Consider the following 28,000-nt stretch of genomic DNA (forward strand, 5'->3'; position numbering starts at 1 on the left):
AGTCAGGGCTCATTTAATTCAGTGGGAGATATTTTTTTTACCTCTCACCTGGATTTTCTTGGATTATCAAAAGAGAGTATTTATGCCTGCACACAGGAGAACTGGTTCATACATTACATTTGTCTCATTCAGAGGAATCAGAGCAGTTATCTATTCCCTCTAACACGATGTCTTAGAATTGTACAACTGCAGTTCGGGTTTGTCATTTTCAGCAGTTTTAGATCTGATCAGCAGCAGGTAAAGCATGAGTTCTGTGACACTGCTGGCTTTCCCATCTGTGGTGGGAACTGCAGATGATGTGTCAGCACCTAGCTGCCAGTGACCTACTGTCTAATGAGCAATGGGGAAAATTGGCTCTACTTGGTACAATTCTACTTGGGATGTATGGTGTTGAGATACATAAAATTATGAATGTAATCATCCCTTACTCAGAATAACTTTAAAATCTTTGCTAATGATACAGTTCTTTCACAATCATGACATTGCTGAACATGATTTATGATTAAGTAGCAAGCTGGATTTCTGACACTCATGAAAATGTAGAGTCATTGCTGATGGGAATATGGAATAGTACAACTGATTTGGAAAACAGTTTGGCAGATCTTCAAAAAGTTGAACATTACCATATGACCCAGAAAGTCCACTCCTACATATGTAACCCAAAGTATTGAAAACATATGTTTATATAAAAAATGTCTACATAAATGTTTATAGTAGCACTATTCACAATAGCAAAAGGTTGAAACAGCCCAAGTGTCCATCAACAGATGAGTGGATAAACAAAATGTGGTCTATCCATAAATAGAATATTACTCAGATATAAAAAGGAATGAAGTACTGATACATGCTACAAAATGGACAAACCTTAGAAACTTTATGCTAAATGAAAGAAGCCAGACACAAAAGCCCACAAATTGTATGAATCCATCTAAATATAATGTCCAGGAGAGGCAAATCCACAGAGACAAAAAGTAGTTTAGTAGTTTACAGGAACTGGGGGAGGGAGAATGGGGAGTGATGGCTAATGGGTTCGGAGTTTATTTTGGGGATGATGAAATCTTTTGGAGTTAGATAGTGGTGATGGTTGTAGGCTTCTTTTCCCTGGCTCCTGAGTCAGCTGGCTGGGTTGCACTAATAGGACACTCTGGAGGGAGACTGGATGGTGGGAGAAAGGTTCAAGAATTTCTTGACCTCTCTCTCTGGCTCAGGCAACACAGAGTATGGGACACAATTCCCACAACAAGGATAATATGTAGTAAGGTTTGGAGGAAACTGGCAGTTTCCAAATTAATACAGAGAATTGGTTCCATAGGTAATGGAAGATCTAAGAATCCAAACAGGGGATAGAGATTAGCAATAATAAGATGCTGCTACTCCCAGGATGGAATGGACAAAGAAAGGATATGGTGACCAGCTAGAGCTCCAGTTGCCAGAGGCTAGGGAGAGGGGAGAATGGGAAATTATTGCTAATTGTATGAGTTTTCTTTTTGGGGTGATGAAAAAGTTCTTGTACTAGATAGTAGTGAAGGTTGCACATCATTAGCATTGCAGAGCACTGGCTTTGACTGGTCTTGACCAGCCAAGACTGGGTTTGACTGGCCATGATTGGCTTTAACCAGCTGTGACAGGCTTTAACTGGCTATGATGGACCTTGACTAGTTGTGACTGGCTGTGACTGCCTTTGACCAGCCTTGACTGGCCATGACAGGTCTTGATCAGCTTTGACTGACCAAAACTGGCTTTGCTCAGCCATGATCGCCTTTGCCCAGCTGTGACCAGTATTGACCAGTGGAGACTGGCTTTGACTGGTCTTGATTGGTCGTGATCAGCTGTGACTGGTCTTAACTGGCTGTGGCTGACTTGGATTGGCTTTGACCAGTTTTGACTGATGGTATCTGGCTATGAGCCTGCTGCCACCTGTCCAACCATACATCCAGGACTCAGGGGCTGTATGGCATTGGGTGGGGGAGGAGGGGAGGAGAACGGGGGTAGCCCACTTGGAGAGGGGCCAGGAGAAGGTTTTCCCAGGAAAGCTCACTGGCCAGCTTCTGGCAGGTGTCCTGGGGGTTCTGACCCAGGCTAGCTCTCTTCTTGTCTCATCAGTCATGTCATGAATATATTTGAATCATGTTTTCTCTGATTACGCTTGATTCTGTTTCTGTTTGCAGATTGGCCTTATTCTCTCCTCCTACAGTTTGACATTTTTCAGGCAGCAAGGAATATGGCATCTACAGCCTTGCTTAGCAACCTCAGGAGAAAGAGAGCTCTTCGTTCTCCAGAGTCCACATAGCAATCCCAGAGAATGATCTGACTGCTTCTGCTAGGGCCATATGCCCCTCCCTATATCTGGAGGGGCATGTCCTGAAACTTTGTGCAAATTAAAGACAACACATTTGTGGGGAGGACAGTAGAGCATGCTGTGCACACAAAATAAATAAACCAAAGTCCACCGTAAGTTATAAAGCCCTGCTTCCTTTATCACCTTGGAGGGCTGCTTTGAAATGTTGGTGTAAGAGAGGCCAATCTCCCGTCTGTAACAGCAAGTCCTTCTTAGTCTCCTGGAGACAGAGACAGTTCATCAGGGGGACTTTTGGCTAGTTTCCTGTGACAATTTTTTTCCACTATGAAGTCAAGTACTTGGTTTGTATATTCACCGCTGTTTCCCTAGGACTTAGCACAATGTCTAGCACATAGTAGGTACTCAAAAATATTTGTTGAGTGAAAGTTAAGGATTTGCCACACAGCTGACTCAAAGGACTCTTGGCAATAATTGAGTACATACTAAATGCCTGGTACTCTGTCATAAACTAGGATGTAAAGATTGAAAAAACAAAACATCTGCTCCCTGCCCTTGAGGCACTCACAGTTCATCAGAGGAGGTAGTTACTTGTGCAAGTCATTGGTATTCAATCATACATGTAATAAACAAAGTGTCATAAAAATGGTCACATGATCTCTAAGAAGAAGATGGAATAAATCCTGAAGAGTTAAAATGTTTTTGGGGTTTGGATAATATTTATCCAATATTTAAAATCAGATATATACAAACAGAAAAGTTTAAAACAGGAGTTACCAACTCAAATGTGGACAGGTGAAGCTGGGTCACTGGGTAAGGCAGGGTAAGTGGGTGAAGTGAGCTACCTCTTAAGAAACAATAGTGAATGACAAGGACTGTAGTGAGTTGGGGATGGCATGCCCTGAATAAAGGTGGCTCTTGCTGTTCATATCCAGTCAATTGTTATTGTATAGAAATAAACTTCACTGCTACATTTTCTAATTTTTCAAGTTAAACTAGAAATATAGATTTTTGCTGGCTGAACTAGCCTAAATTTTAAGTGTTGGCAAATACAATGCACGGCAAATGAAACATATCTCATGGGCCACGTGTGGTTTGGAGGTCACTAGTTTGCAACTTTTGGGCTAGGCATTTGCTCCTTTTGGTCCCCACCACCTACAACTGAGCCTTGAATATAGTAGGAGCTCAGCATATATTTACTGAATAAATGAATGACTTGAAAGTCTTACCAATTTAAAGTAAAAGCATTATTTAGGATTTTGCGAAATTACTTTCCTCCTTACATTCAGTAAGTGTTCCTATTCAGGATTTTAAGGTTGAATAGAAGTTTATTCCAAAAAAGACCCTTTGTCAACTTTTATTCTGTAGCATAATATACCCAATATACAAAAAGAAGCTGGGTGTGGTGGCTCATGCCTGTGATCCCAGCTACTTGGGAGGCTCAATTGGGAGGATTGCTTGAGGCCAGGAATTTGAGACCATCCTGGGCAACATAGATAAACCCCCCTCAAAAGAAGACCCTGAGAGAGCTGTGAGATTGTAAGTATGCTTTTTCATAAAAAGGAAGGGGGTACTATAAAAATAAACTGAGGCAAAGAAAGAGGTTATTTAAGTGAGTATTAAATTCCCTGCAAAAAGTCAGCCTTTCCTTTTACAAATGAAAGATAGTTGCATAATTATTGTGTATGGTAACTAAAATGTACAGAATTCTGAAGATATGGAAGATGGCTTGAATACAACTCCTGAGTAGCTTGGACTGTAGGCACATGCTACCATGCCTGGCTAATTTTTCTATTTTTAATAGAGACAGGGTCTCACTCTTGCTCAGGCTGGTCTCGAGCTCCTGAGCTCAAGTGATCCTCCTGCCTCAGCCTCCCAGAGTGCTAGAATTATAGACATGAGCCACCACACCTGGCCTCCTTTTCGGTTTTTGTAAATTAATACTACATATTCATTTTTCATTAGTAATTGAGACACAAAAACAAGGCACTAGGGCGTGTGTGTGTGTGTGTGTGTGTGTGGCCCAAGTTGAATAGCATGTGGTTTTTCTTTCAAAGGACATAAAGACTAGTAGGGATGCTAAATGATTAACAATAATAATTCAGTTTATAGAGAGCTAAGTGTCTTGGGAGAGGTACAGATGAATGGAAGGTGAATTGTGAAAAATCAGATTGAAAATATTGGCTGGGGATTAATTTTGGAAGGCTTTGAATTGCAGACTACGGATTTTGTAGTTTATTAGATAGGAAACAGATTCACCACAGGAAGGTGATATTGTTTATCTTCTTTTTAAAAACCTTATTATTATTATTATAATTTATTTTTAGCTTTTTTGATACAGGGTCTTGCTCTGTTGCCCAGGCTAGAGTGCAGTGGTGTCATCATAGCTCACTGCAACGTCAGACTCCTGGGCTCCAGGGATCCTCTTGCCTCAGCCTCCCGAGTAGCTAGGACTATAGGCACGTGCCACCACGGCTGGCTAATTTTTGTATTTTTTGTAGAGATGGGGCCTCCTTCATACTTCATACTCAGGCTAGCCTCCAACTCCTGACCTCAAGCGATCATACTCAGGCTGGTCTGGAACGCCTGACCTCAAGCGATCCTCTCACCTCAGCTCCCAAAGTGTTAGGATTACAGGCGTGAACCACAACGGCTGGACTTATACTTCTATCTTAAAATAGACAAAGAGCTGAGCGCTGTACCTCAGATCTGTAATCCCCGCAACTGGGGAGGCTGAAGCGGGAAGATCCCTTTTGGCCAGGAGTTCGAGGCTACAGTTCGAGCTATGATCACACCACTGCACTCCAGCTTGGGGGACAGTGAGACCAACTGCTAAAAGAAAAAAAAGACAAAGAAACATTTGAGTTTAAAAACTAACATAATGAATTGAATACATAATTTAAAAGTGCAAATGTAATTTTGTTACTTTTAAACACAATCATTTTAAAATTATATTTGAATTGTTTTTAAATTAAATGAACAAGCCAGGCTCGGTGGCCTGGGCCTGTAGTCCCAGCTACTGGACGGCTAAGGGACGGGGATCACTTGAGCACAGGAGTTCGCCAGGCCTCACGCCTCTGAACAGCCACTGCACTCCAGCCTGGCCAACATTACAAGACCCTGTCTCTAAATTAAAAAAAAAAAAATTCAAATGAACAAATGCGCAGCCCCTCAGTCCCTTCAACCGCAGACCCCAAGCATCATCCAATCTCCCTTTCATCCTCCAGGTCCTCTGGGAACCTGCTCTCCTACGCTAGAGTTTCCGTAGGGAATGTTTTTTGTTGCACCGCCTTTGCCCCACGTCGCGTCGCACTCCTGAACGTTCTGATTGGCTGTAGCTATCTCATGTGCTCTGACGGGCTGCTCTGAGTGGCCGGTGGCTTGCAGCGAGCGCGAGGATGCCAGTTTTCTGGGATATGGCCGTGGCGGGCGGAGACTTCAATGCGGTTGTGTCGTATCCTGAGGTGAAAGTGGGGCGCGGCGCGCGGCGGGGTCCCGGGACTTAGTCTCGGGACGTTATGGCCAGCGTCCACGAGAGCCTCTACTTCAACCCAATGATGACCAACGGGGTGGTGCACGCCAACGTGTTTGGCATCAAGGAGTGGGTGACGCCCTATAAGATCGCGGTGCTGGTGCTGCTGAACGAGATGGGCCGCACGGGCGAGGGCGCCATCAGCCTCATGGAGCGGCGGAGGCTCAACCTGCTTCTCCTGCCGCTGCTGCAGGTGAGAGGCGCCAGATGACTCCCGCTCATTCAGCAAACTTTCACTGGGCACCTGCTCCGTGCTGGACACTGCTCAAGGCTTGGGGGGATGGGAGTCATCAGATGCTCTCCCTGCCCTGGAGGACCGTGAAAAAATAAAGATAGCTAATACCGCCAGCTTACACTTATTAAGCGTTTATGGTAGACCAGGCGCTTTACATGCATGTTTTTTTGCAGGTTCACGTCTGGCACCAGTATTTATTAGCTGAATGACTGGGAGACAGTTATATTCTCAGATCCTCCGTCTTCTGTAAAAGGGGCTATACATAGTCTTGAGCGTTGGATACTCAAAGTTGAATCACACAGGTTCCCTACCCTAGAGGACCGTAATAAATAGTAAAAATGACGTAAAACTAATAAGGAGCATTGATTGAATGCTTACTGTGAGCTAAGCACTTGGTGTTTTGTTTCATTTTTCAGACTCAGGTTGTAGCACCACTGTACTAGCCTTCTCTCAGGCAAGTTCCTTAATCTATTTGGGTCTCAGCTTTCTCTATGTAAAATGGGAACAATAATAGAAACTATGTTATTAGCACATAGTAAATGCTCAATCAATTTTAGTTGTAATATTTTCATTTGAATGTGTTCTTATAGGGCACATACCTTTCCCTGTCAATCTTGGTTTTCCATTTATTTGTGTGATTGATGTCTTTCTCACCCACTAGACTGTAACCTCCATGAGGTCAGTACTTTGTCCCGTTTTTGTTCACCCTTGTATCCCCAAAACCTAGCACAGTGCCTGGTTAGTTATTTGTGAAATGAATGAAATGTGATATGCCTTCCTAGAGGTGGATGAGTGTACTCATGTGAATGGAGAGAACTTCTCAGAAAAAGTGAGGTGTTAAGCTGGGCCTTGGAGGTTGAGCAGTTGTCTGTTGAGGAATTGGTGGCAGAAACAGAGCTCTGGGGTCCTGGGCCCCCAAATTATATGATCTTAAGAGGTAAATCTAGTAAAATTAGTACCCAGAGTTGCATTTCTGCCCCTCAATATAGTTTATAAAGGATTAAAAAAAAAATCTTCTCTTGTTAAGAGTCTTCAGATCCAACTGGGAAATATAGTAAAGAAAAAACTAGATAAAAAGAAAAAAAAATTATAAAATCCATCATTTGTGTTTGTGGGAGAGAGGAATGGGAGGAGGAGGGAATGGAGGATACTATGGTTAAGAGGCTTGCCCAGTTAAATAAAAGGGGCACTGTCTTTAACTTATAGCTCTCAGTCCTAGCCACATTACTATTATTATAAGTGCATTTCCCCCATTGTTAAAAAAAAAGCCATAATACTAAAATTTTGGTAAATAGGGAAAAAAAACAGTAATCCTAGTGTCTTAACTCTCACTTTCCTGCCTTGCCCATGCTATTTTTTGCTACCTGGGATTCTCCTCTCTGGTTTTTTGTCTGGCTGACTACTATATAGTTTTAATCAAAGTGTGCAAAGAGGCCGGGTGTGGTGGCTCACACCTGTAATCACAGCACCCTTTGGGAGGTTGAGGGGAGAGGATCGCTTGTGGTCAGGAGTTGATACCAGTGTGAGAGAGACTCTGTCTCTACAAAAAATAGAAGAATTATCCTGGTGTGATGGAGAGTGCCTGTAGGCCCAGCTACTTGGAAGGCTGAGGCAGGAGGGTTGCTGGGGCTCAGGAATTTGAGGTTACAGAGGTTGCAGTGAGCTCTTATGATGCCATTGCACTCTAGCCCAGGCAATAGAGGGAGAACCTGTCTCAAAAAAAAAAAATAGCTTATCATTTAATAATTTACTAATATAAAGGTAAAATTTGGTTTAAAAAATATATACATACAATTAATCTAGTAACATTCCAACCAGACCTCAACTCATTCACTAACTGTTTGACTTTTAAAATTAGTAGTTAATTTTTAACTACTCAACTAATATACAAAGTTCCATTGTAAAAACTTCAAGTACAGTAATACAAAAATTGATGGAGTGAAAGGTTATAGTTCTTCTGCATGCTGTCTAATCCTGTTCTCTCTCAGAGATTATCATTAATATTAATTAATTCAACTATTTATTGAGTACCAGTTTGGAATGGATCTTTCTAGATGCATATGATTATAGGTGTATGTATATGTATATGCTTTTAATTTCATTTCATTTTCTTTACATAAATGCTACTTCTACAGCTTGCTCCTTTCACTTAACAAGTCTTGGAGAGCTTTCCATGTCAGTCCATTTGAATAGTCTTTTTAATGGCTGCATTATATTTCACAGTAAGAAAAGCAGCATAATTTAACTCTTTATTAAAAGTTTTTTTTCTATTTTAGATCACTGACTAAACAAAAACACTATGCAAATGTTAGGTATTACATTAGTGTTTTAGGTAGACAGAAAAACCTTGATTTGAGATTTCATGTTTGGAATGATTGTTACAGCATCAGGTTGATAAATGAATTTATGTTTGCAGTTCCTTATCAATCTCTACCTCTTTAAAATTTATCCATAACCTCCCTATCTCTTCTTTACCCAGGGCCCAGATATTACTCTGTCAAAACTATACAAATTAATTGAAGACTCTTGTCCACAGCTGGCAAATTCAGTACAGATCAGGTAAACTTCATTTTCTTCTGTACATACAAAATGGTGTCAAGGTAGATGGAAATTTAAAAAGGGCATGTGGTAATTAATTCTTTAAAAAAAGCTATCTTTATTATTCTAAGTTGTTTCCTAAGTACCGTAATTTTTTTTAAAAAATGGATAACATTAGGCCGGGCGCGGTGGCTCACGCCTGTAATCCTAGCACTCTGGGAGGCCGAGGCGGGTGGATCGCTCGAGGTCAGGAGTTCGAGACCAGCCTGAGCAAGAGTGAGACCCCGTCTCTACTAAAAATAGAAAGAAATTATATGGACAACTAAAATATATATATACAAAAAATTAGCCGGGCATGGTGGTGCATGCCTGTAGTCCCAGCTACTTGGGAGGCTGAGGCAGGAGGATCGCTTGAGCCCAGGAGTTTGAGGTTGCTGTGAGCTAGGCTGAAGCCACGGCACTCACTCTAGCCCGGGCAACAGAGTGAGACTCTGTCTCAAAAAAAAAAAAAAAAAAAAAAAAATGGATAACATTAAACATACTGTTATTTAGGTTTTTTTCCACAAAACTTGTTATTCTGTTTGATCTACGTCATTCTTTTTAGTTGTTGCAGAGTATTCCATTTTTAGTGGCTGATGTGATACTTTGGCAAATTTTATGATCAAGAAAACAGCAATGATAATTTTCAGAAATACGAGAGTAACATTTTGGATTATGAAGTTTGTTTTATGAGCCACCATTTTATACAAATCCTTGAATTGCCTTTAAAATATTAATAGACTTATTTTATATAATTGAGGAATATGAAATGAGGGAAGATGTTCAAAGGGCCTTCCTAAAATATACACCTCAAATTTTCTCATTCAGAATCAAACTGATGGCTGAAGGCGAGTTGAAGGATATGGAACAATTTTTTGATGACCTTTCAGATTCTTTTTCTGGAACTGAACCAGAGGTTCACAAAACAAGTGTAGTAGGTATGAAACTCTTCTAAGAAGAGCAGAGTATTTTCATTGAAGGGAACAGCTTTCTAAATCATATCTATCATTACTCTGCTATATCTGTGAACAAACATAGTGGGGATGTTGGACATGTTGTAGTTTGTATTTATTGCCTTGCCATTTTGATCTATATTTACATATTTGTGGAAAAGCACCTTCTCTTTTGTCTACAATAGTCAGAGACCAAGGCTGGTCCTGGGGTTTTTAGGGTTTCCCAGCTCTTTCTCACAGTCCTCTGGATCACTTGCCTGCATGGTACAACTGTAAGTGAGGGTCACCAACCAGACTTATGAAGAGAGGTAAGTAAAAATATATTATTGATATGGTATACAAGATGAGGGCGTATGAATTATTTCTTTGATGCTTTTCTATTAGGTTTGTATCTGTGCTCTATCCATCTGGCTTTTTTGCATGGTAATTTTTATGTTATTCAATATTGGTTATTTCTCAGTCTCCTCCTATGTGCTGGGCTCTGGATTATACAGGATAGACATGGAATTTCCTCTTACAGAGATTACCGTCTGGTAGGGGGAGTCAGACTTTAAAAGTAAACCAATAAGAAAGATAATTTCAGATAGTTAAAACAGCTAAGAAGAAAGTAAAATGGAGGCTTTGGGGATAGAGATGGTGGTGGGGTGGGAGGGCTGAGCCCTGAATAAGAGAAGAAAGCAGCTTTGTAAAGAACAGAGGAAGAACATTCCAGAAGGAGGGAGTGGCAACTGCAAGTGCCTCTTTTTGATTCTTTTTAAGGAAGAATTGTGACAAATAGTCATCGCCATGGTACACCTGGATTTCTGTTAATGCTTTCACCTTGTCTATGGTCTTATTTTGTAGGTTTATTTCTGCGTCACATGATCTTGGCCTACAGTAAGCTTTCTTTCAGCCAAGTGTATAAACTGTATACTGCCCTTCAACGGTACTTCCAATACGGTGAGAAAAAGACAGTAGAAGATGCTGATATGGAACTGACCAGTAGAGAGGAGGGTGAAAGAAAAATGGAAAAAGAAGAACTTGATGTATCTGTAAGGTAAGTTGGGTTTTTCTGGCAGGGATCCTTCTTCTGTGAAACAGTATAATTTCGTGTGTAGTAAATCCTCATTCATTCAGGGTTTGTTGGCTGGCTCTGCCATTTTTGCCCCTCCAGATCCAGGAAGTTGATTCTTGTGTGTAATTTTTTACTATTTTTGTTTTTATTTTTTCCAGAGAGGAGGAAGTATCTTGCAGTGGGCCTCTGTCCCAGAAACAAGCAGAATTTTTTCTTTCTCAACAGGTACGTAAATTCTGTATTTAGACTGGGCGTGGTGGCTCAGGCCTATAATCCTAGCACTCTGGGAGGCCGAGGCTGGAGGATCATTTGAGCTCAGGAGTTTGAGACCAGCCTGAGCAAGAGTGAGACCCTGTCTCTACTAAAAATAGAAACAAATTAGTTGGATAACTAAAAGTATATGGAAAAAAAATTAGGCGGGTGATCCATGCCTGTAGTTCCAGCTGCTTGAGAGGCTGAGGCAGAAGGATCGCTTGAGCCCAGGAGTTTGAGGTTGCTGTGAGCTAGGCTGATGCCATGGCACTCTAACCCAGGCAACAGAGTGAGACTGTCTCAAGAAAAGAAAAGTAATCAGGTGATGCTAGTTAGTACATATTTCTACATGCTTATTGATCATTTCTTTCTACTGAGTTGTCATATTTAAATTTCAGGCTGCTTTGTTAAAGAATGATGAGACTAAAGCCCTCACTCCAGCTGCCTTGCAGAAAGAATTGAACAACTTGTTGAAATTTAATCCTGATTTTGCTGAAGCGGTGAGTCTTTCCCAGAATTTGCTGAGTTGGAAAGGAATCACCAGGCCGCTCTTTATATCAAATAGCCATGCAAATGAAGATCAGTCCATTGGCCCAGGTTCTTGAAAGAAATCATGTTATTTGCAAGTAAACAAGTAAGTGTAGGTTGCAAAGCTCTCCCCACTCTCCCCGGACATAGAGGATTTCTTCAATCTGTTAATGTTCTCTTCCATTCTTCATCTCTCTGATAATGTGAATTTCTAACTGGAGATGATAGAGTAGCCTTACCAAAAAAAAAAAAAAACAAAAAGTTTGGGGCCTGAAAAACTCTTTTCTCCTTTTTTGTGAGTGTTTATTTGTTTTTAAAGTTCCAATAATCCCATTCTTTATTGGCTCTTCTTACTCTAAAAACTTTCTTCATAGTATTATTTTTGGATTTGACATCTGATTTTATCCATGTGTAGATATATATCTGTTTTGCTTCTCAGTAACTGGTATCTGCACATTAGGAGGAAAGTTTAATTCAGTGCTTCAAAAAAAAAACAAAAAAGAAAATAACTACCTTAGTAAACTAGTAAGAGTCTCACTGTGTTTTATCTTGGACATTTAGAAAAATTGATTTTATAACATATCTGAATTCAGGTTTTAAGATATCTAATTTTGAACTCTCAGTGCTCCTTAATATCTGAACTAGGTGAGGCCCACTGCCCTCATCTATCACCCATAGGTCCTAATGTAACCGGTGTCATAGTGGACGTGGGTTAAGGATAAAACTGACACAAATACGAATGAAACTCCTGGTTTTCTTGTGGACTCCCTCCGGGTGTGGGGGGGGACTATGCCAAACCAATGGGTCTTGAACCCACTTTATTTTGCCTGTAGGGAAAAGGTTAAGCTAAAACTATGATCGTCTTGTTAGAAGGGTAGAGGACATAAGAGTGCTTGCAGCCAGTGGAACTCTGCAGTAGTCCTGCACATTTAAAATGTGTTGATTATTTCTTGTTTTAGCATTATCTCAGCTACTTAAACAACCTCCGCGTCCAAGATGTTTTCAGTTCAACACACAGTCTCCTTCATTATTTTGACCGTCTGATTCTCACTGGAGGCGAAAGCAAAAGTAACGGGGAAGAGGGTTATGGCCGGAGCTTGAGATACGCTGCTCTGAACTTGGCGGCCCTGCATTGCCGCTTCGGGCACTAGTAAGTTTATAGACGCTTTTCTCTGTACGGAAATTGAAGAAACTAACTCTGAGAAGTTAACTGAGATGCATTTAAAAAAATAATGTATTTAAAAAAAAGGAAGAAGAAAAGGAAGAGACTCTTCAACCTGGACTGGTCAATAACTTCCAAAGAGGGAACCTTTTTGCCCTGAACAAAAGTTAATGTTAAACCGGCTACCTAAATAGTCTGCCCCCTGGTGTCATTATTTAGCATTGCTGTCTTAGTGCCCGCCCTCTTTCATTCCTTCTAAGAACAAAGCCATTCAGTGAAAAGGAAATTAGGTCATTAGGCCAGGGAGTCCCTAAAGGATTTTTCAGAGGTAATGAGGATGCAAAAGCTATTTTCAGTATTTCAAAAAGCCAAAAGACATTTGTGCCTTTACTGGATGAAAGACTACACAGGCTTATTGAAAGTCACATGCTTGCTTTTGGATAGAATTCAGGCAGCTTAGTGAGGTGACACTGGTTTATTCTGTTGCCTAGGTACATCAGTGTTTTTAATGAATAGAAATAGGAAAATCAGTTATTATTTAGTAAATAGAGTTAAGTATATAAAAAATCTTTCAAAGCATGGAAGTTATCTTGGGAACAATGAAACAATGGGAATAATGGTGAAAGGTAAGAAATTACTAATTGACAGAGGCCCCCTCCCCTGGGCTTTTTACAGGTTGAGAGAAATGTGGTCTCTGCTACAGGCATCTTTGAATAGAGGCTCTAGGGTATATTAATGGGAATGCAGTGTCCAAAGTTCGAGAACTGAGACTTCTATTCCTTTCTCTGTGGGCCAGGCAACACCTAGGGAATTCTATTAATTTCTCGTTGTCAGGGTTTAAAAGGGACACAGATAAGCTGGAGTTTGTGTCAGGGACAGTCTCAGGGCGTCGAGACATTCAAAGCCATGCCATATAAATAATGTGGGAAGGATGTGAGAATGTTTGGTCTGGAGAAAAAATAATTTATACAAGCACGTGTTTGACATCTTCATGTAGTAAAAGGTCATGAGAAAAAGGCTTAGATTGGTCGAAGCTGTGGCTACTAGAGAAGATTGAGACCTGGTAAGTACAAGTTAAAGGGCAAAATATTTTTGCTCATTATAAGGAAGATGTTTCCCCTTACAGAACTCTCTGAGGAAGGGGTCAGTGGAGTGCTTGAGCCTACACCAAGGGTGTCATTAAGGGCATTCAAGCATTAGATTGATAGCTGTGCCCAAAAATGCTTAAGGCTGCTCCAAAGTCCATGATTTTGTGAGATTCTACAATATCTTGTAATAACTAACTTCTTTTTGTCTGCCCAGCTTTAATAACCCCTTGATCAGGGCCTTTCATTTCTTATGTATTCATAAATAATAGGAACACCATTTGTAATATTTTCCAGTGAGCTGTTTAAACAATTTAAAAACTGTCCTTTAGGATTTAGAAATTTGTATATAGCCTTCCAGATACAAATAATCTTTATTTATTTTTTTGGAGACGAGACTCTTGCCCTGTTGCCTGGGCTAGAGTGCAGTGGCATCATCATAGCTCACTGCAACCTGAAACTCCTGGGCTCAAGCAATCCTCATGCCTCAGCCTCCTCAGTAGCTGGGACTATAAGCATGTGTCACCATGCCCGGCTAATTTTTCTATTTTTTGTAGAAACAGGATGTCTCTCTTGCTCAGACTGGTCTCAAACTCCTGGCTTCAAGCAGTCTTCCCATCTCAGCCTCCCAAAGTGCTAGGATTACAGGCATGAGCTACTGCACCTGGGCAAGATTTCTTAAAAATATTTGTAGTTCTTTGTTGAACATCTGCTGTGTACTGGGCACTATTCTAGGTACTGGGGTTACAGCAGTGAAAAAAGAGAAAAAACTCCTGTTATGGAGCTTCTAGTGGGGAAAAAGACCATAGAAAATGCTAAAGGTAATTGTTATATGTCACGTAGTGATCAATCAGCACAAGGGATTCGAGAGTGGTGACGGGGAATGCTATTGTTTTCATAAGGAACACTTCAGCAATGTGCACAGATTGCTCACTCCCTCAACTTGTAAATCTGTTTAAATATTAAGGTAGCAGGTCAACCTTCCTTGATCTCTGCCAACTTAATATTTGAACAGAGATTTAAAGGAAATAAAATCTCAGAAGTGGAAATCCTCAAAATATTTTTTAAAACTAGTTTTGAAAAGATAATAAAAGTCACAATTGCACATAGTAAAAAAAAAAAATTCAAACAATGCAGAAGGGAATGTAATGAGAAGTAAAATATTATGTCCTCTCTTTACCCCTCCCCTCAGCAATGGACAGCTAAGATAAACATCTTAGGAGCAGAGATAAGCCTTTCCTTTGTGCCTTCTAGTAGAAATTCACCTTAGAAGAAGAGACACGTCCTATATCTCCGCTGTTAATGTTTCCTGCTGCTGGGGTCGGGGTGCACCTGTGAGAGAACAAGCCCATAAACAGTCACAACTTCCAACCCAGAGACCTGCCCTCGGATGAATTGTGTACAGATGACTTCCTGCTGCTGTTGCTTGTGCATGTTTGTGATTGTTAATGAGATATTAATGTTCAGTCTGTCATTAGTCAACAGGCAGAGCTCGCCCTGCAGGAGGCAATTAGGATTGCCCAGGAGTCCAATGATCACGTGTGTCTCCAGCATTGTTTGGTGAGGCCATCCTCTGGTCTTGGGAGTTTTGCTCATGGGTTCGGTTGGAAGCCCTTTGGAAGGGTCCTGTTTGAATTGGGTTGTTTGCAATTGGAGCAAATGTCTTTGGCGGCAAAGGGAAACTAGTTAGGTGGTCATGGGAATTCAGAAAATGCAACCCATATTTATTTATCTTTCTTAATTCATGACATCTGTTGTGCTTCTGGGACATTTCTTATCTACAAAGTTTAATGCAGCTTGCCGTGAAAAAAGAGTAAACCTTTAATGATCACATTTAACATTGGCATTAACAAAAAGATGTATGCTACACCTAGTAACTGGGTGAGATTTTGTCCTATAAAAGCATAATTGCCAAGCACAAGTAGAACACAGAAGCCACTTGACAATCACTCGAGAGTCTCTTTCTCAATGATAGGCCACATGGGGGCTTTATGCTTTTTTGCTGACATACCTGCCACTCACGACTGTCAGAGGTGAAGCAGATCAATGGCTTATTTATTTCAGTCTGGTTTTAGTATGTCTGATAGGTTTCATTTAGGTTCATAATTCATGAGAGTATTTTGGAGGATATATTTGGTCCCCTTTTAATGCTTTCTTATAACCACATTGATATTTCCCTAGCACATTAGGCATTACCATTGTTATGATATGTTTCGATGATTTCTCTCGCCAGAGCTGGCTTTATGTACTGGGGCAGAAGAGAGCCGATAGCTATGTTCTACTGGAGCATTCTGTGAAGAAAGCAGTACATTTTGGGTTACCGGTAAGGCTCATCTTTCTGTGAGATTGTTTCCATAAATGGTATTGAGCCTTTATCTCTTTTTCCACCTACCTCTGTCATGAACCAATGACAGAGGGTACTTCAATGTGTGGTTTTATTGTTGGTAGTTTCAGAATGGGTACTTCAATGTGTGGTTTTATTGTTGGTAGTTTCAGATGACTTTAATTATTAATCAAACCACTAAATTCTGGTAGGTTTCTCTCTGTTCCCTTTATCCTAATGACATCTGTGGAAGTTCCACTGATCACCTTGATAGATCTTTGTCTGGTTTATTAAACAATATTAATTTAGCACATATTTAGCACTTAGACAAATTTTAGGAAAGGCTTGTTTTTAAACCAGGGATTGGCAGACTTTACAGCCTTTGGGCCAAATCTGGCTCTCTGTCTGCTTATGGTCTTCAAGTTAAGAATGGGTTTTAGATTTTTAAATGATTGGGGGGAAAAAACAAGAAGAATATGCAACAGAAACCAAATATGGCCTGCAAAATTTAAATTATTTTACTCTCTGGCCCCATATAGAGCAAGCTTGCTGATCCTTGTTTTAAACAATAAACAAAGCCAGGAACCAGTAAACCTGACAGGCAGGTTTGTCCTTTCTGATTCTGAGTGACAGGGAAGGACCTGAATTATAGTCATCAATGACATACAGTGAGGAACCTTGAAAGGGCAATATCTACATACACACGAAGTCGTGATGACGGTTAGAAACTAGATTCCTGTTGCTTTAGTAACCTTATTCTCTCAAAAACGTCTACTGAAAACCGGAGCATACACAGTGCGACAGCTTAAGCATCCTGTCTCATAAAGTTTGAGACAAACTTCAGTAAAATTGAAAGTAATTATGTATAGTAATTTAACATCTGTGCTTTTAAAATCTGTAAATTGTCCATGTGATTCACTTCTGGGAAAGGAAACTTAAATGTTCAGAATTGGTGGTAATGATAAAAGTGGCTCCTTGAAATGAATGATAGACTTCTTAAGTATACTTTTTGCTATGGACTCAAGCTGACTCTCTTTAGTTGAGCTTTCATCCTTGAAGATTATACCAGGAGTTAATGAAAAGATAACTTTGTTGCTCATGATCGGCATCCTTTTTTGATCTCCTATTACATAATGTGCCCAGCACTGTTTGACATATATTATTTCATTGTAATCCTTACAACAATTCTTTATGATAGGTTTGATGCCCATTTTACAGATGAGGAAGCTGAGGCATAGCTAAGAAGCTAAGTGACTGGCCCTAAGTCACACAGTAAGTAGCAGAGGCAGTGTTTAAGTCCAGGTTCATCTAATGCCAAAGCCCTGCTGGCTGTTTTCCGTGTCCCCTCTGCCTCTCTTCCAGCCCCAGTTATTCAGGAACACATCTCACATGGATCAGGGTTAAGGTCAGGTTGTAGGTACTTTCCTTTTAAATAGTGCTGTCACTGTGCATGTGCTGAAATGTGAAATCCACCACATTTCTGAAGAGCAAACAAATTCTGTCATGTAATCTCTATCTTGGGTCGTGGGTATATCTGTCCCCTTAGTACCTCGCCTCCCTGGGAATACAGTCCCTTGTTCAACAGAGAGCTTTCGCTGGGAAGACGGCAAACAAGCTGATGGATGCCCTAAAGGACTCTGACCTCCTGCACTGGAAACATAGCCTGTCGGAGCTCATCGATATCAGCATTGCGCAGAAAACGGCCATCTGGAGGCTGTACGGCCGCAGGTAGGTCTTCAAGCAGATTGCCAAGGCCGTGGGGGGCGAATCCTTCGGAGATAAGCAGGAACTAGTAAACTGCTTCTGTGAAAGGCCACACGGACAAGGTTTCCCCCTCACTTTGGTAGAAGTTGTTCATGCAGGGGGTTAGACAGAATGTTTTATAGTGTAAAAACATTTTGTGTTTTGCAGTGACTTTGCAAAATTTTTTCGCATGCATGTTCTTACTTATCCCTCTCAGCTCCTCTGTGAGGTAACTGGTGGGTGATCTCCATTCTGGGATGAGTAAACCAAGGTTCACTTGATCTTGATCTACCCAAGATCACAAATGTAGTTAACAAGTGCCAGAGCCAGGACTCCAACCCAGGTCATCTGACTCCCAGCACCGTGCTCCTCCTCTGCTCTGAGACAGGAACCTCTCTTCCTGTTCGCAGGAGGTGTGGTCCACGGTCACTTCAGTAAAGCATCCCCTGAACCCCAAAGCTGTTGTGTAAAGACAGGTGCTTTTGTGTTAGCCAAGGTGTTTTCTCTGGAATATTGCCAGCTTCATGTTTACTTTTCCATTTAGCTAACTTTAGCTTGGGAGTAAACTTCTGAAGCAAATTTTAATCCTGGAGCCCTGTTGCTACCTCATCCCTCATCTAGACAATCTACTCTTTCTAGGAATTCAGTAAGGAAAGGAAGTGACTATTTTACCAGTCTTGTTTTTGTATTTCAGATAATTTTTTGGCACGGTGTGCTCTGAGACAGCTGCAGACACTGGCCACTGCTTACATTGCCAGAGCAGCCGGTGCCAGGATGGCATCGGGTCTGAATTTACCCGTGAAAATTAATTAACATACTGTGACCACAGGGAAAATCGGGTTGGGGTGGGGGTGGGACGGGGAATCGGAGAGCTTAGATCTTCCAGTTGTGCTGTAACCACCATATGTCTCCTTTGGGGCTGCACGTCAGGATGCTTTTTCGCTCTCCTGGTCCTGAGGGCAGGATCACTGGCATTGGGAGGCAGCTGCTCCCACAAAGCCAGGACCTGCAGAGGGGTTTATCGTCCTTGCGTTTCCACTCAAGATAACTGATGGGTGTGGCTAAGGGGCAGCCCGGGTCTACTGACTGAAGGAAAATCCTGTCCCCTCTCCTCACTCAGCACCATGGCACTACAGCAAGCCCAGATGCTGCTGAGCATGAACAGCCTGGAGTCGGTGAACGCAGGCGTGCAGCAGAACAACACCGAGTCGTTTGCCGTCGCTCTCTGCCACCTTGCAGAGCTACACGCCGAGCAGGTAGGCAGGTGGCCGGGCCTTAAGGCATGATAAGGCAGCCTTATCATGAGTCTCCAATTACTCTAATTTCCTTTGTGTCCTCCACATGAACTGGGTGCTGTCTTTTGCTTTGTGGTATGGCAGTGGTTGGGGCTTGGGTGAGCCTATAAGAAGTCATGGGGCTCTGAACAACTTTCTGATCTTCTTTCTGCAACTCAGAGGAAGTAGAGTGAGCCTTTTTTCCTAAGATTGCCAGCCCCTTTGCTCTCTCTGCGTGACTCTGCTTCATCTTGCGTCATTCCTCTCATGGCCTCAGGAATGGCAGGTCACAGTGGGAATGTTTTGCTGGATACTGCAGTATGTGCACTGTTCTTTCCACTTGGCCCGAAGGTTTGACAACCCACCTAGGTCCATATGCCCAGATCCCTATGGCAGTCATGAAAATAATTGGCCAGACTAGCCAGTTAAAATCACAGGAATAAGAAGATAAATGATCTTTTATTGTAATTCAATGTAATGTCCATTTACTTCAAATAAAAGTTCATTTGCAGTCTAACTGAGCTTCTATATAAACAGAAAGTACATTACCTCATGAAGGATTGAGACAAATTGAAAAGCTTTTGGGGTCAATAAGATAAACATCCCAACAATATAAGAGTGTAAAAAAGACATGAATGTATTCACAAAAAAAGCAGAAATGACCCCAAAACATGAAAAAATTTCAGTCTAGTCATTGAAATTAAATGTAAAGCAGTTAAAATAGTAGTTTCACCAATCAAATAGGCAAAGATGTACTAGTGGAGGAGAGGAGCACAGAATGCTGATATAAAAGTACTTGGTACATTTCTAGAGGGTAATTTAGCAGTATATCTCAAAGAGCTTAAAAGTGCCTAGCGTTTCTATTAGTACTTCCAAGACTTTATATCAAAATAACTGGACAAGTGTGCAAAGCTATATGCACCAAGATAATCACTATATCATTTTTTAAATGGAAAAAATTAGAAACAACCAAACTATCCAAAACTAGCAGACTATTTTGATGTACCATAATTTATTTACCTAATAAAATGACTATATAGATTTGTATTTATTGACATTGGAAAGATTGACTCATTCAAAAACTATTTATTGAGTGCTTCTCATTTTCAGTACTGTAAAAAATTTATAAAGACAGTATATATACCTATTTTGGAATATTTGTATATTTTATATTTATGTCCATAAAAGAAGCCTAGAAAGAGATATGTCAAAACATTAACTGTGATTATCTTTGGTGGGATTAAAAGTAATTTGTCTTTTCTTATTGTTTACATGTATTTTGTAAGTTTTTTTGTAGAATGAGTATGTCTTGTGTAATTTTCAAAACTTAAAAAAACACAAAATGTATTAGAACCTTAAAAAAAATAGCCCTTTGAAATTCGGCAGACTCTGCATATGGTCTTTCAGGTTGCTGCATCAAGAACAGATGAATCCTGTTGACATCCCGCGTGTGGTGCAGCAGGTGTGGTTTCAACACAGGTTGTACTAATCTAATTGTGTCTATTTGAAGGGCTGTTTCGCTGCAGCTTCTGAAGTGTTAAAGCACTTGAAGGAACGATTTCCACCTAATACTCAGCATGCGCAGGTAACCTGCCTTTTGCGTAGCATTGGATTTATTTCTGATAAGAAGGTCTTTTTATTGTAATGTAAAGTGGGATATTTTAGAGTCTCCTTCAGAAAAATTATATTGAGCTAAAAGAGAACTTGTCAAAGGATGCATACAAGTGTGCCATTACTTTTTTATACATAGTTTAAAAACATACAAGCTCATACTATACATTGTTTATGGGCAGATACATATGTTGTAAAAGTATTAAAAACATGAATGAGAATGATAAATACCAAACTGAGTGCTTACTTTGGAAAAAGAAATGGAATTTGCGAAAGACTTCAGTGTCATCTAATAGTATCTGAAGCAAATAAAGCAAAATGTGAGTTGACAAAGTTGGTAGTTGGCACACATCTGTCTATTATTTTATTCGCTTCTATACATACTTGAAATATTAAAAAATGTATTTAATCTCAAAAAAAAAGAATGTGAATTGTTGTACGGATATTTGTTAAAGAAGCCAAAATACTTTTGTATTCCTATTGAATAACAAGGTGCACATTTGCCATTTTGTACTTGTTTTTTTTTTTTCTTATTATAATAGTTATGGATGCTGTGTGATCAAAAAATACAGTTTGACAGAGCAATGAATGATGGCAAATATCATTTGGCTGATTCACTGGTTACAGGAATCACAGCTCTTAATGGCATAGAGGGTGTATATAGGTAAGAAACTTTGGAAACTCCAGCCCCAGAATAAAATAATTTTTAAATGGCTTTGTTTTTATTAGTTTTGTGTGTGCATTAATTTATTTACTTTAGCTTAGAAAAAACTTTTTCTATTATAAGAATTAAAATACAGATAAACAAAATGAATAAAATAAGTATCACCCAGAGATAATCACTAACATGCTATTCATTAAAACATCTATAATTCCAGATATTTTTCTTGCATGCATGTGTGTGTGCATATACACATACATGCTTACATATATACGAATATTCATACACATACATATATACACATGTTTTTCTATAACAAAAATTAAATCAGGCACAGTTTTTCCCCTTGGGAGGTTTACGGTCTAATTGAGAAAACGGAGATTCTTACCCCCAAAGTGACTATAGTTAAAATACTTGGAAAACATCAGCATAACCATTTGTCCTTATCTTGATTTTGTTTCAGGAAAGCAGTTGTACTACAAGCTCAGAACCAAATGTCAGAGGCACATAAGCTTTTACAAAAGTTGTTGACTTATTGTCAGAAATTGAAGAATACAGAAATGGTGATTAGGTAAGGGGTCTCTCGTGTACCTCGTGGAGATGTGGTGGTGGGTGTTCTCATCCCATGTTTTCCTTTGTGTCGTCAGTGTCCTGCTGTCGGTGGCAGAGCTGTACTGGCGATCTTCCTCCCCTACCATCGCGATGCCTGTGCTCCTGCATGCTCTGGCCCTCTCCAAGGAGTACCGTTTGCAGTACTTGGCCTCTGAAACAGTGCTGAACTTGGCTTTTGCCCAGGTAAGACGATCTCTGTTTTTATAGCACATATTTGTGCTGAAGAACTGGTGAGTCTATTACCACTTTTTGGTATTGAAAAGGACAATAATGAGCTTTCACTTACTAATATTGAAGTCTGGAAAGGCAGTTTCCATGTGCAAGCCCTCCAAGGAAGCCTGTGGAGTTGTGAACCTGGTGACAGGCTGACACCTCCCAGTGACACTGGCTTTCCTGAGCTGTGTGTTTAGTAAGGGGGGACTTGCCTCTTCAGTGAGGACACTTGCATCATATTAATGATTAGCTAGCACAAAGCGATTGATGCTTGATTTAGCAACAAGAGGATGTGAATAAAGAAATCAGGGCTAGGCCGGGCGCGGTGGCTCACGCCTGTAATCCTAGCACTCTGGGAGGCCGAGGCGGGTGGATCGCTCGAGGTCAGGAGTTCAAGACCAGCCTGAGCAAGAGCGAGACCCCGTCTTTACTAAAAATAGAAAGACATTATATGGACAACTAAAAATCTATATAGAAAAAATTAGCCGGGCATAGTGGCGCATGCCTGTAGTCCCAGCTACTCGGGAGGCTGAGGCAGGAGGATCGCTTGAGCCCAGGAGTTTGAGGTTGCTGTGAGCTAAGCTGACGCCATGGCACTCACTCTAGCCTGGGCAACAAAGTGAGACTCTGTCTCAACAAAAAAAAAAAAAAAAAAGAAATCAGGGCCAGGTGTGGTGTCTCACGTCTGTACTCCCAGCACTTTGGGAAGCCGAGGTGGGACGATCACTTGAAGTCAGGAGTCCAAAGTTGCAGGGAGCCATGGTCATGCCACTGCACTCCACCCTGGGTAACACAGCAAGACCCTGTCTCTTTAAAAAAAAAAAAAGAAATGAGATGTTTATTGGAAGTTTTTGGAAATCAAATTGTGTTTTATGTTTATTTTCTTTCTCCTCTAGTAAACGCCACAAAGGAAGGGACTCTATTTATTTCTAGTTATATTCCCTGGTACCTAGTAGGACCTACAGGTAGTAGACTTTGAATTTTGAACCCACTGGAGAAATTTATTAACTCAAGCAGAGGTTTTCCAAACTTTACATTAGAATTATTGGGGAGATTTAAAAAATATCTTCACACCTGGTCTTGCCTCCGACCTACAAGTCAGAATCTCTAGGGGTGGAGCCCAGGAATCTGTTCCTTACCAACTTCCTCAGTGATTGTTTTTTTTTTCTTGAGAAAATTTATATAACATAAGATTTATCATTTTAACCATTTTAAAGTGTACAATTCAGCAGTTTTGAGAATATGGACAGTGTTGTGCAACCATTATTACTGTCTAATTGCAGAGTATTTTCATTACCTAAAAAATGAAACTCCGTACCCATTAAGCAGTCACTCCCTAGTCCTCCCTCTTCCTAGCCCTTGGCAACCTCTAATGCTTTCTGTTTCTGAGTTTGCCTATTCTGGACATTTCATCTAAATGGAATCGTACAGTATGTGGCTTTTTTTGACTGGTTTCTTTCACTTGGCATAATGTTTTCAAGTGGTAGCATGTATCAGTGCTTCACTCCTTTTAATGGCTGAACAATATTCCATTGTTATGGATATGCCACATTTTGTTTATCTGTCAGATGATGGATGTTTGGGTTATTTCCACTTTTTGGTTATCATGAATAGCTGCCCTTAACTTTTCTGTATACATTTATCCTTTCTGTACTATTTATCCTTATGCCAGTACCACATTGTTTTGATTACTATAGCTTTGTAGTAAGTTTTGAAATCAGGAAGTGAGAGAGTCTTCTAACTTTGTTCTTTTTCAAGGTGTTTTGGCTATTTGGGGTCCCTTGCAATTCCATATTTAGAATCAGCTTGTTCATTTCTGCAAAAACGGTAGTTGGAGCTTTGATAGGAATTACATTTGAATCTGTAGGTGAATTTACAGAGTATTGACAGATATGATATTAAGTCTTCCAATCCATGAACACAGGATATCTTTCTAGTTTTTTAGGTCTTTAATTTCTTTCAACAGTGTTTTGTAGTTTTCCACGTACAGGTCTTTCGCCTCCTTGGTTAAATTTATTCGTATGTATTTTATTCTTTTTGATGCTGTTGTAAATGAAATTTTTTTAAATTTCATTTTTAGATTGTTCATTATTGCTGTATATTGATCTTACATCCTGCAACCCTGCTGAATTTGTTTCATACCTGTAATAGATTTGGGGGATTTTAAAAATATTTTATAGTGCTCACTTCAGCAGCACGTATACTAAAATAGTTTTTTACATATAAGATCATGTCATCTGTGCACAAAGATAGTCTTATTTTTTCCATCCCCCTTTGGATACCTTTTATTTCTTTTTCTTGCTCAATTGCTTTGGGTAAAATTTCCAGTAGAATGTTGATAGAAGTGGCACGAGTGTACATCTTGTCTTGTTCCTGATCTTAGGGGGAAAGCCTTTAGTCTTTCATCATGTTCATGCTAGCTATGGATTTTTCATATATGCCCTTTATTATGTTGAAGAAGTTTCCTCTGTTCCTAGTTCATTGAGCGTTTTTAATCATGAAAAAATATTGGATTTTGTAAAATGTTTTTCCTTTTCAATTGAGATGATCACACGGGTTTTTTTCCTTCCTTTTATTCATATGGTATATATACCATGTTCATACATTGAGCTACCTTGCATTCCCAGAGTATATCCCACATAGTCAGGCGTATGATCCTTTTAATATGCTGCTGGATTTGGTTTGCTAGTATTTTGTTGAGGATTTTTGTGTCTATCTTCATAAAGGATATCTGTAGTTTTCTTGTGGTATCTTTATTTGGCTTTAGTATTAGAGTGGTAATAGTCTCACAAAATGAGTTAGGAAGTGTTCCCCCTTCCTCTGTTTTTTGGAAGAGTTTGAGAAGGATGTGTGTAATTCTTTAGTAATTTGGTTGAATTCACCCGTGAAGCAGTCTAGTCCTGGGCTTTTCTTTGTTGGGAGTTTTTTTGGTTACTGATTTGATTTTTTTTTTTTTTTTTTGAGACAGAGTCTCACTCTGTTGCCTGGGCTAGAGTGAGTGCCGTGGCGTCAGTCTAGCTCACAGCAACCTCAAACTCCTGGGCTTAAGCGATCCTACTGCCTCAGCCTCCCGAGTAGCTGGGACTACAGGCATGCGCCACCATGCCCAGCTAATTTTTTGTATATATATATTTTAGTTGTCCATATAATTTCTTTCTATTTTTAGTAGAGACGGGGTCTCACTCTTGCTCAGGCTGGTCTCGAACTCCTGACCTCGAGCGATCCACCCGCCTCAGCCTCCCAGAGTGCTAGGATTACAGGCGTCAGCCACCGCGCCCGGCCTAATTTTTTTTTTTTTTTTTTTTGAGATAGGGTCTTGCTTTGTTGCCCAGGCTAGAGTTCGGTGGCCTCATCATAGCTCACTGCAATGTCAAACTGCTGGGCCCAAGTGATCCTCCTGCCTCAGCCTCCTGAGTAGCTGGGACTACAGGCTGTGCCACCACACCTGGCTAATTTTTCTATTCTTTTTTGTAGAGACAGGGTCTTGCTGTGTTGCTCAGGCTGGTCTTGAACTCCTGGGCTCAAGCGATCCTCCCACTTCAGTCTCCTGAGTAGCTGGGACTGTAAGTGTGCACCACCACGCCTGTCCCCAAGTGATTTATTACCTATCTAGTTCAACCCCTCAGAATCACCAATCTAAAGGATATTAATGTGAATCTTTCTCTAAAAACAAAAAATGTTCTGTAGCAAACAACCTTTCCCTACTTTATCTGTCATAGTGTGAAATCATACTGTCACATACTGTATTTTCTAGGAGTCTGATGCCTGTTTTGATGTAGAACATGTCAGGGAGTAGATAAGCCCGAGATAGCTATTCAGGAGAGAACTGCCAGAAATGAAGCCCTTCCTGGTTGTGGGCAGTAGGTTCGGGTGTGTTCAGTGCCGTGATGTTTCTTTTTCAGCTCATTCTTGGAATCCCAGAACAGGCTTTAAGTCTTCTCCACATGGCCATTGAGCCCATCTTGGCTGACGGGGCTATCCTGGACAAAGGCCGAGCCATGTTCCTTGTGGCCAAGTGCCAGGTGGCTTCAGCAGCTTCCTATGATCCATCAAAGAAAGCAGAAGGTAGGAAGCTATACAAAGATTGTTAGGTGATACTATTCCTAAATATGCTGAAGGTTAGGACCCAGAAGAAAAAAAGACATTAAATTTGGGACAGTATTTACGTTCTGAGTGTTCACAAACATATGTCAAAATTTCATGCAGCATATAAAGCACTTTCGCATGCATGCTTTGCAGGAGGGTTGAAGGCAAATGAATGGTTATTTTGACCCCATAAAGCCAGGTGCCAGGCTACAAGTCAGGACTAAAGACCTTTTTCAAAACCTCGTCCTAATGGTTTTTTTCCCCTCAAAAAATGTAGAATATAAAAGTATTTGGTACATATTAAACAAATGAAATTAGATACCATGTTTTGAAAACTATATGGGAAGTGTTGAATTAAAGTATGGGGTATTTTCTTCATTTTCCATCAGCTCTGGAGGCCGCCATTGAGAACCTCAATGAAGCAAAGAACTATTTTGCAAAGGTCGACTGCAAAGAGCGGATCAGGGATGTTGTTTACTTCCAGGCCAGACTCTACCACACCCTGGGGAAGACCCAGGAGAGGAACCGGTGTGCAATGCTCTTCCGGCAGCTGCATCAGGAGCTGCCCTCTCACGGGGTGCCCTTGATAAACCATCTCTAAAAAGGACATCCCTGCTGGGCCATTGTGTGGAGTATAAGATTTTGGACTTGTTCATGCCCCTTCCTCCATGTATATGATGTATTTGTAAGATCCTGTCTTGTCAATAAACTGCATTGTGATTAGTTTGTCTTATTTTGTTGCTAGTAAGTGCATCATTGTTTTATCTCCCTTTTCTTTCCTTTTGGTAGAGAGGACCCCACCTTTTTGTTGATAAATGGCTGTTTTGCTAACAAGCGTCTGAGATTATGTTCTCTTTGGCCAAAATAGCCAGTATCTTTGTTAGAAATTTTATTAGAAATCATGCATACTCCATCATTATGTAAATTTGTTTAGCTTATGTGCTCAGACAAAGAACTCTTTTGGGAATTGGTAGATCTCTCTGAGGGGGGTCAGTGCAGGTTTTTAATGAGGCTTCGATTTTCGTTTTGAAGCTTCCCTGTTTTGTTGGGCTGAACCAGTGCTTGTGGTGCCTGGGGGTGCTCACGAGTACGTCGTGGTCCCTGACTGGAGATTAAGAAGGAAAAGGTTTTTTTGTGGTTTTTGGACCGATGACAAGAAGCATATTTCATTCCCTTTCTAGGTGTTGGATTTTTTTATACCTTCTGCATGGGGATTTTTTTTTTTTTGTATATTTAAGTATATAAATTAATTAAGTCTATTAAGGAATTCATCATGAATAAGGTGATTATAAATTCAGAAAGAGTCTAAAGCTCGGAGGTGTATGGATGCTATCACCAAATATACAATATATATATTTACATTTCTCTACCCCACAATTAAGCAGAAACCAGTTATTTCTTTGTTCATGAATTTCTTTCCTTTAGTGTTCAAAGAAAAATGCCTGTTTTGAGTCCAAAGCAGCAGCTGTACCCAAACAGCCCTTATAAATCGACAAGGAACCTTTGCAGCTTCTGTCATTGGCTCTTTCTCTGTTAAATTTAAACTTTCTAATGGAAATAATTTCTCTCCAGAGCTCTCTGAAGCAGTGTAAAACAACTTCTATCCATTGCGGAATGTTTGCTGGTCAAAGACAGCTGCTCTGGAAACAACAGACTCTGTAGAGATAGAGACATTGATTGGTATGTTGGTGTTTAAAAATCTTTCCTTAAATTTATTAGAAGGGTTGTATATGTAGATGGTGAAAATTAAATAATATTAAAGGCTATGAAGTAAAAAGTAATTCTTCCTTCCAGGAAGTAACT

At 40.3% G+C, this 28,000-nt stretch overlaps 1 protein-coding gene across 2 annotated transcripts; it reads left to right on the forward strand.

The window, feature by feature from the left end:
* Positions 1–5,732: 5,732 nt before the first annotated feature.
* ANAPC5 (anaphase promoting complex subunit 5) lies at positions 5,733–26,917 on the forward strand. Of its 2 annotated transcripts, none has more exons than XM_069496856.1 (17): positions 5,733–6,021; positions 8,543–8,622; positions 9,469–9,578; positions 10,437–10,629; positions 10,806–10,872; positions 11,298–11,399; positions 12,387–12,577; positions 15,153–15,234; positions 15,908–15,997; positions 17,544–17,725; positions 18,861–18,996; positions 20,525–20,599; positions 21,168–21,289; positions 21,750–21,857; positions 21,934–22,081; positions 26,014–26,176; positions 26,587–26,917. In XM_069496856.1, the coding sequence occupies exons 1-17, from the start codon at positions 5,815–5,817 to the stop codon at positions 26,796–26,798; spliced, it is 2,268 nt and encodes a 755-aa protein (XP_069352957.1). In that variant the 5' UTR covers positions 5,733–5,814; the 3' UTR covers positions 26,799–26,917. The 2 variants fall into 2 exon arrangements, with proteins under 2 accessions (XP_069352957.1, XP_069352958.1); XM_069496857.1 differs by having other exon boundaries at positions 17,583–17,725.
* Positions 26,918–28,000: the final 1,083 nt, after the last annotated feature.

This window comes from Eulemur rufifrons, chromosome 21, assembly GCF_041146395.1.
Source record: "Eulemur rufifrons isolate Redbay chromosome 21, OSU_ERuf_1, whole genome shotgun sequence".
NCBI lineage: Eukaryota > Metazoa > Chordata > Mammalia > Primates > Lemuridae > Eulemur > Eulemur rufifrons.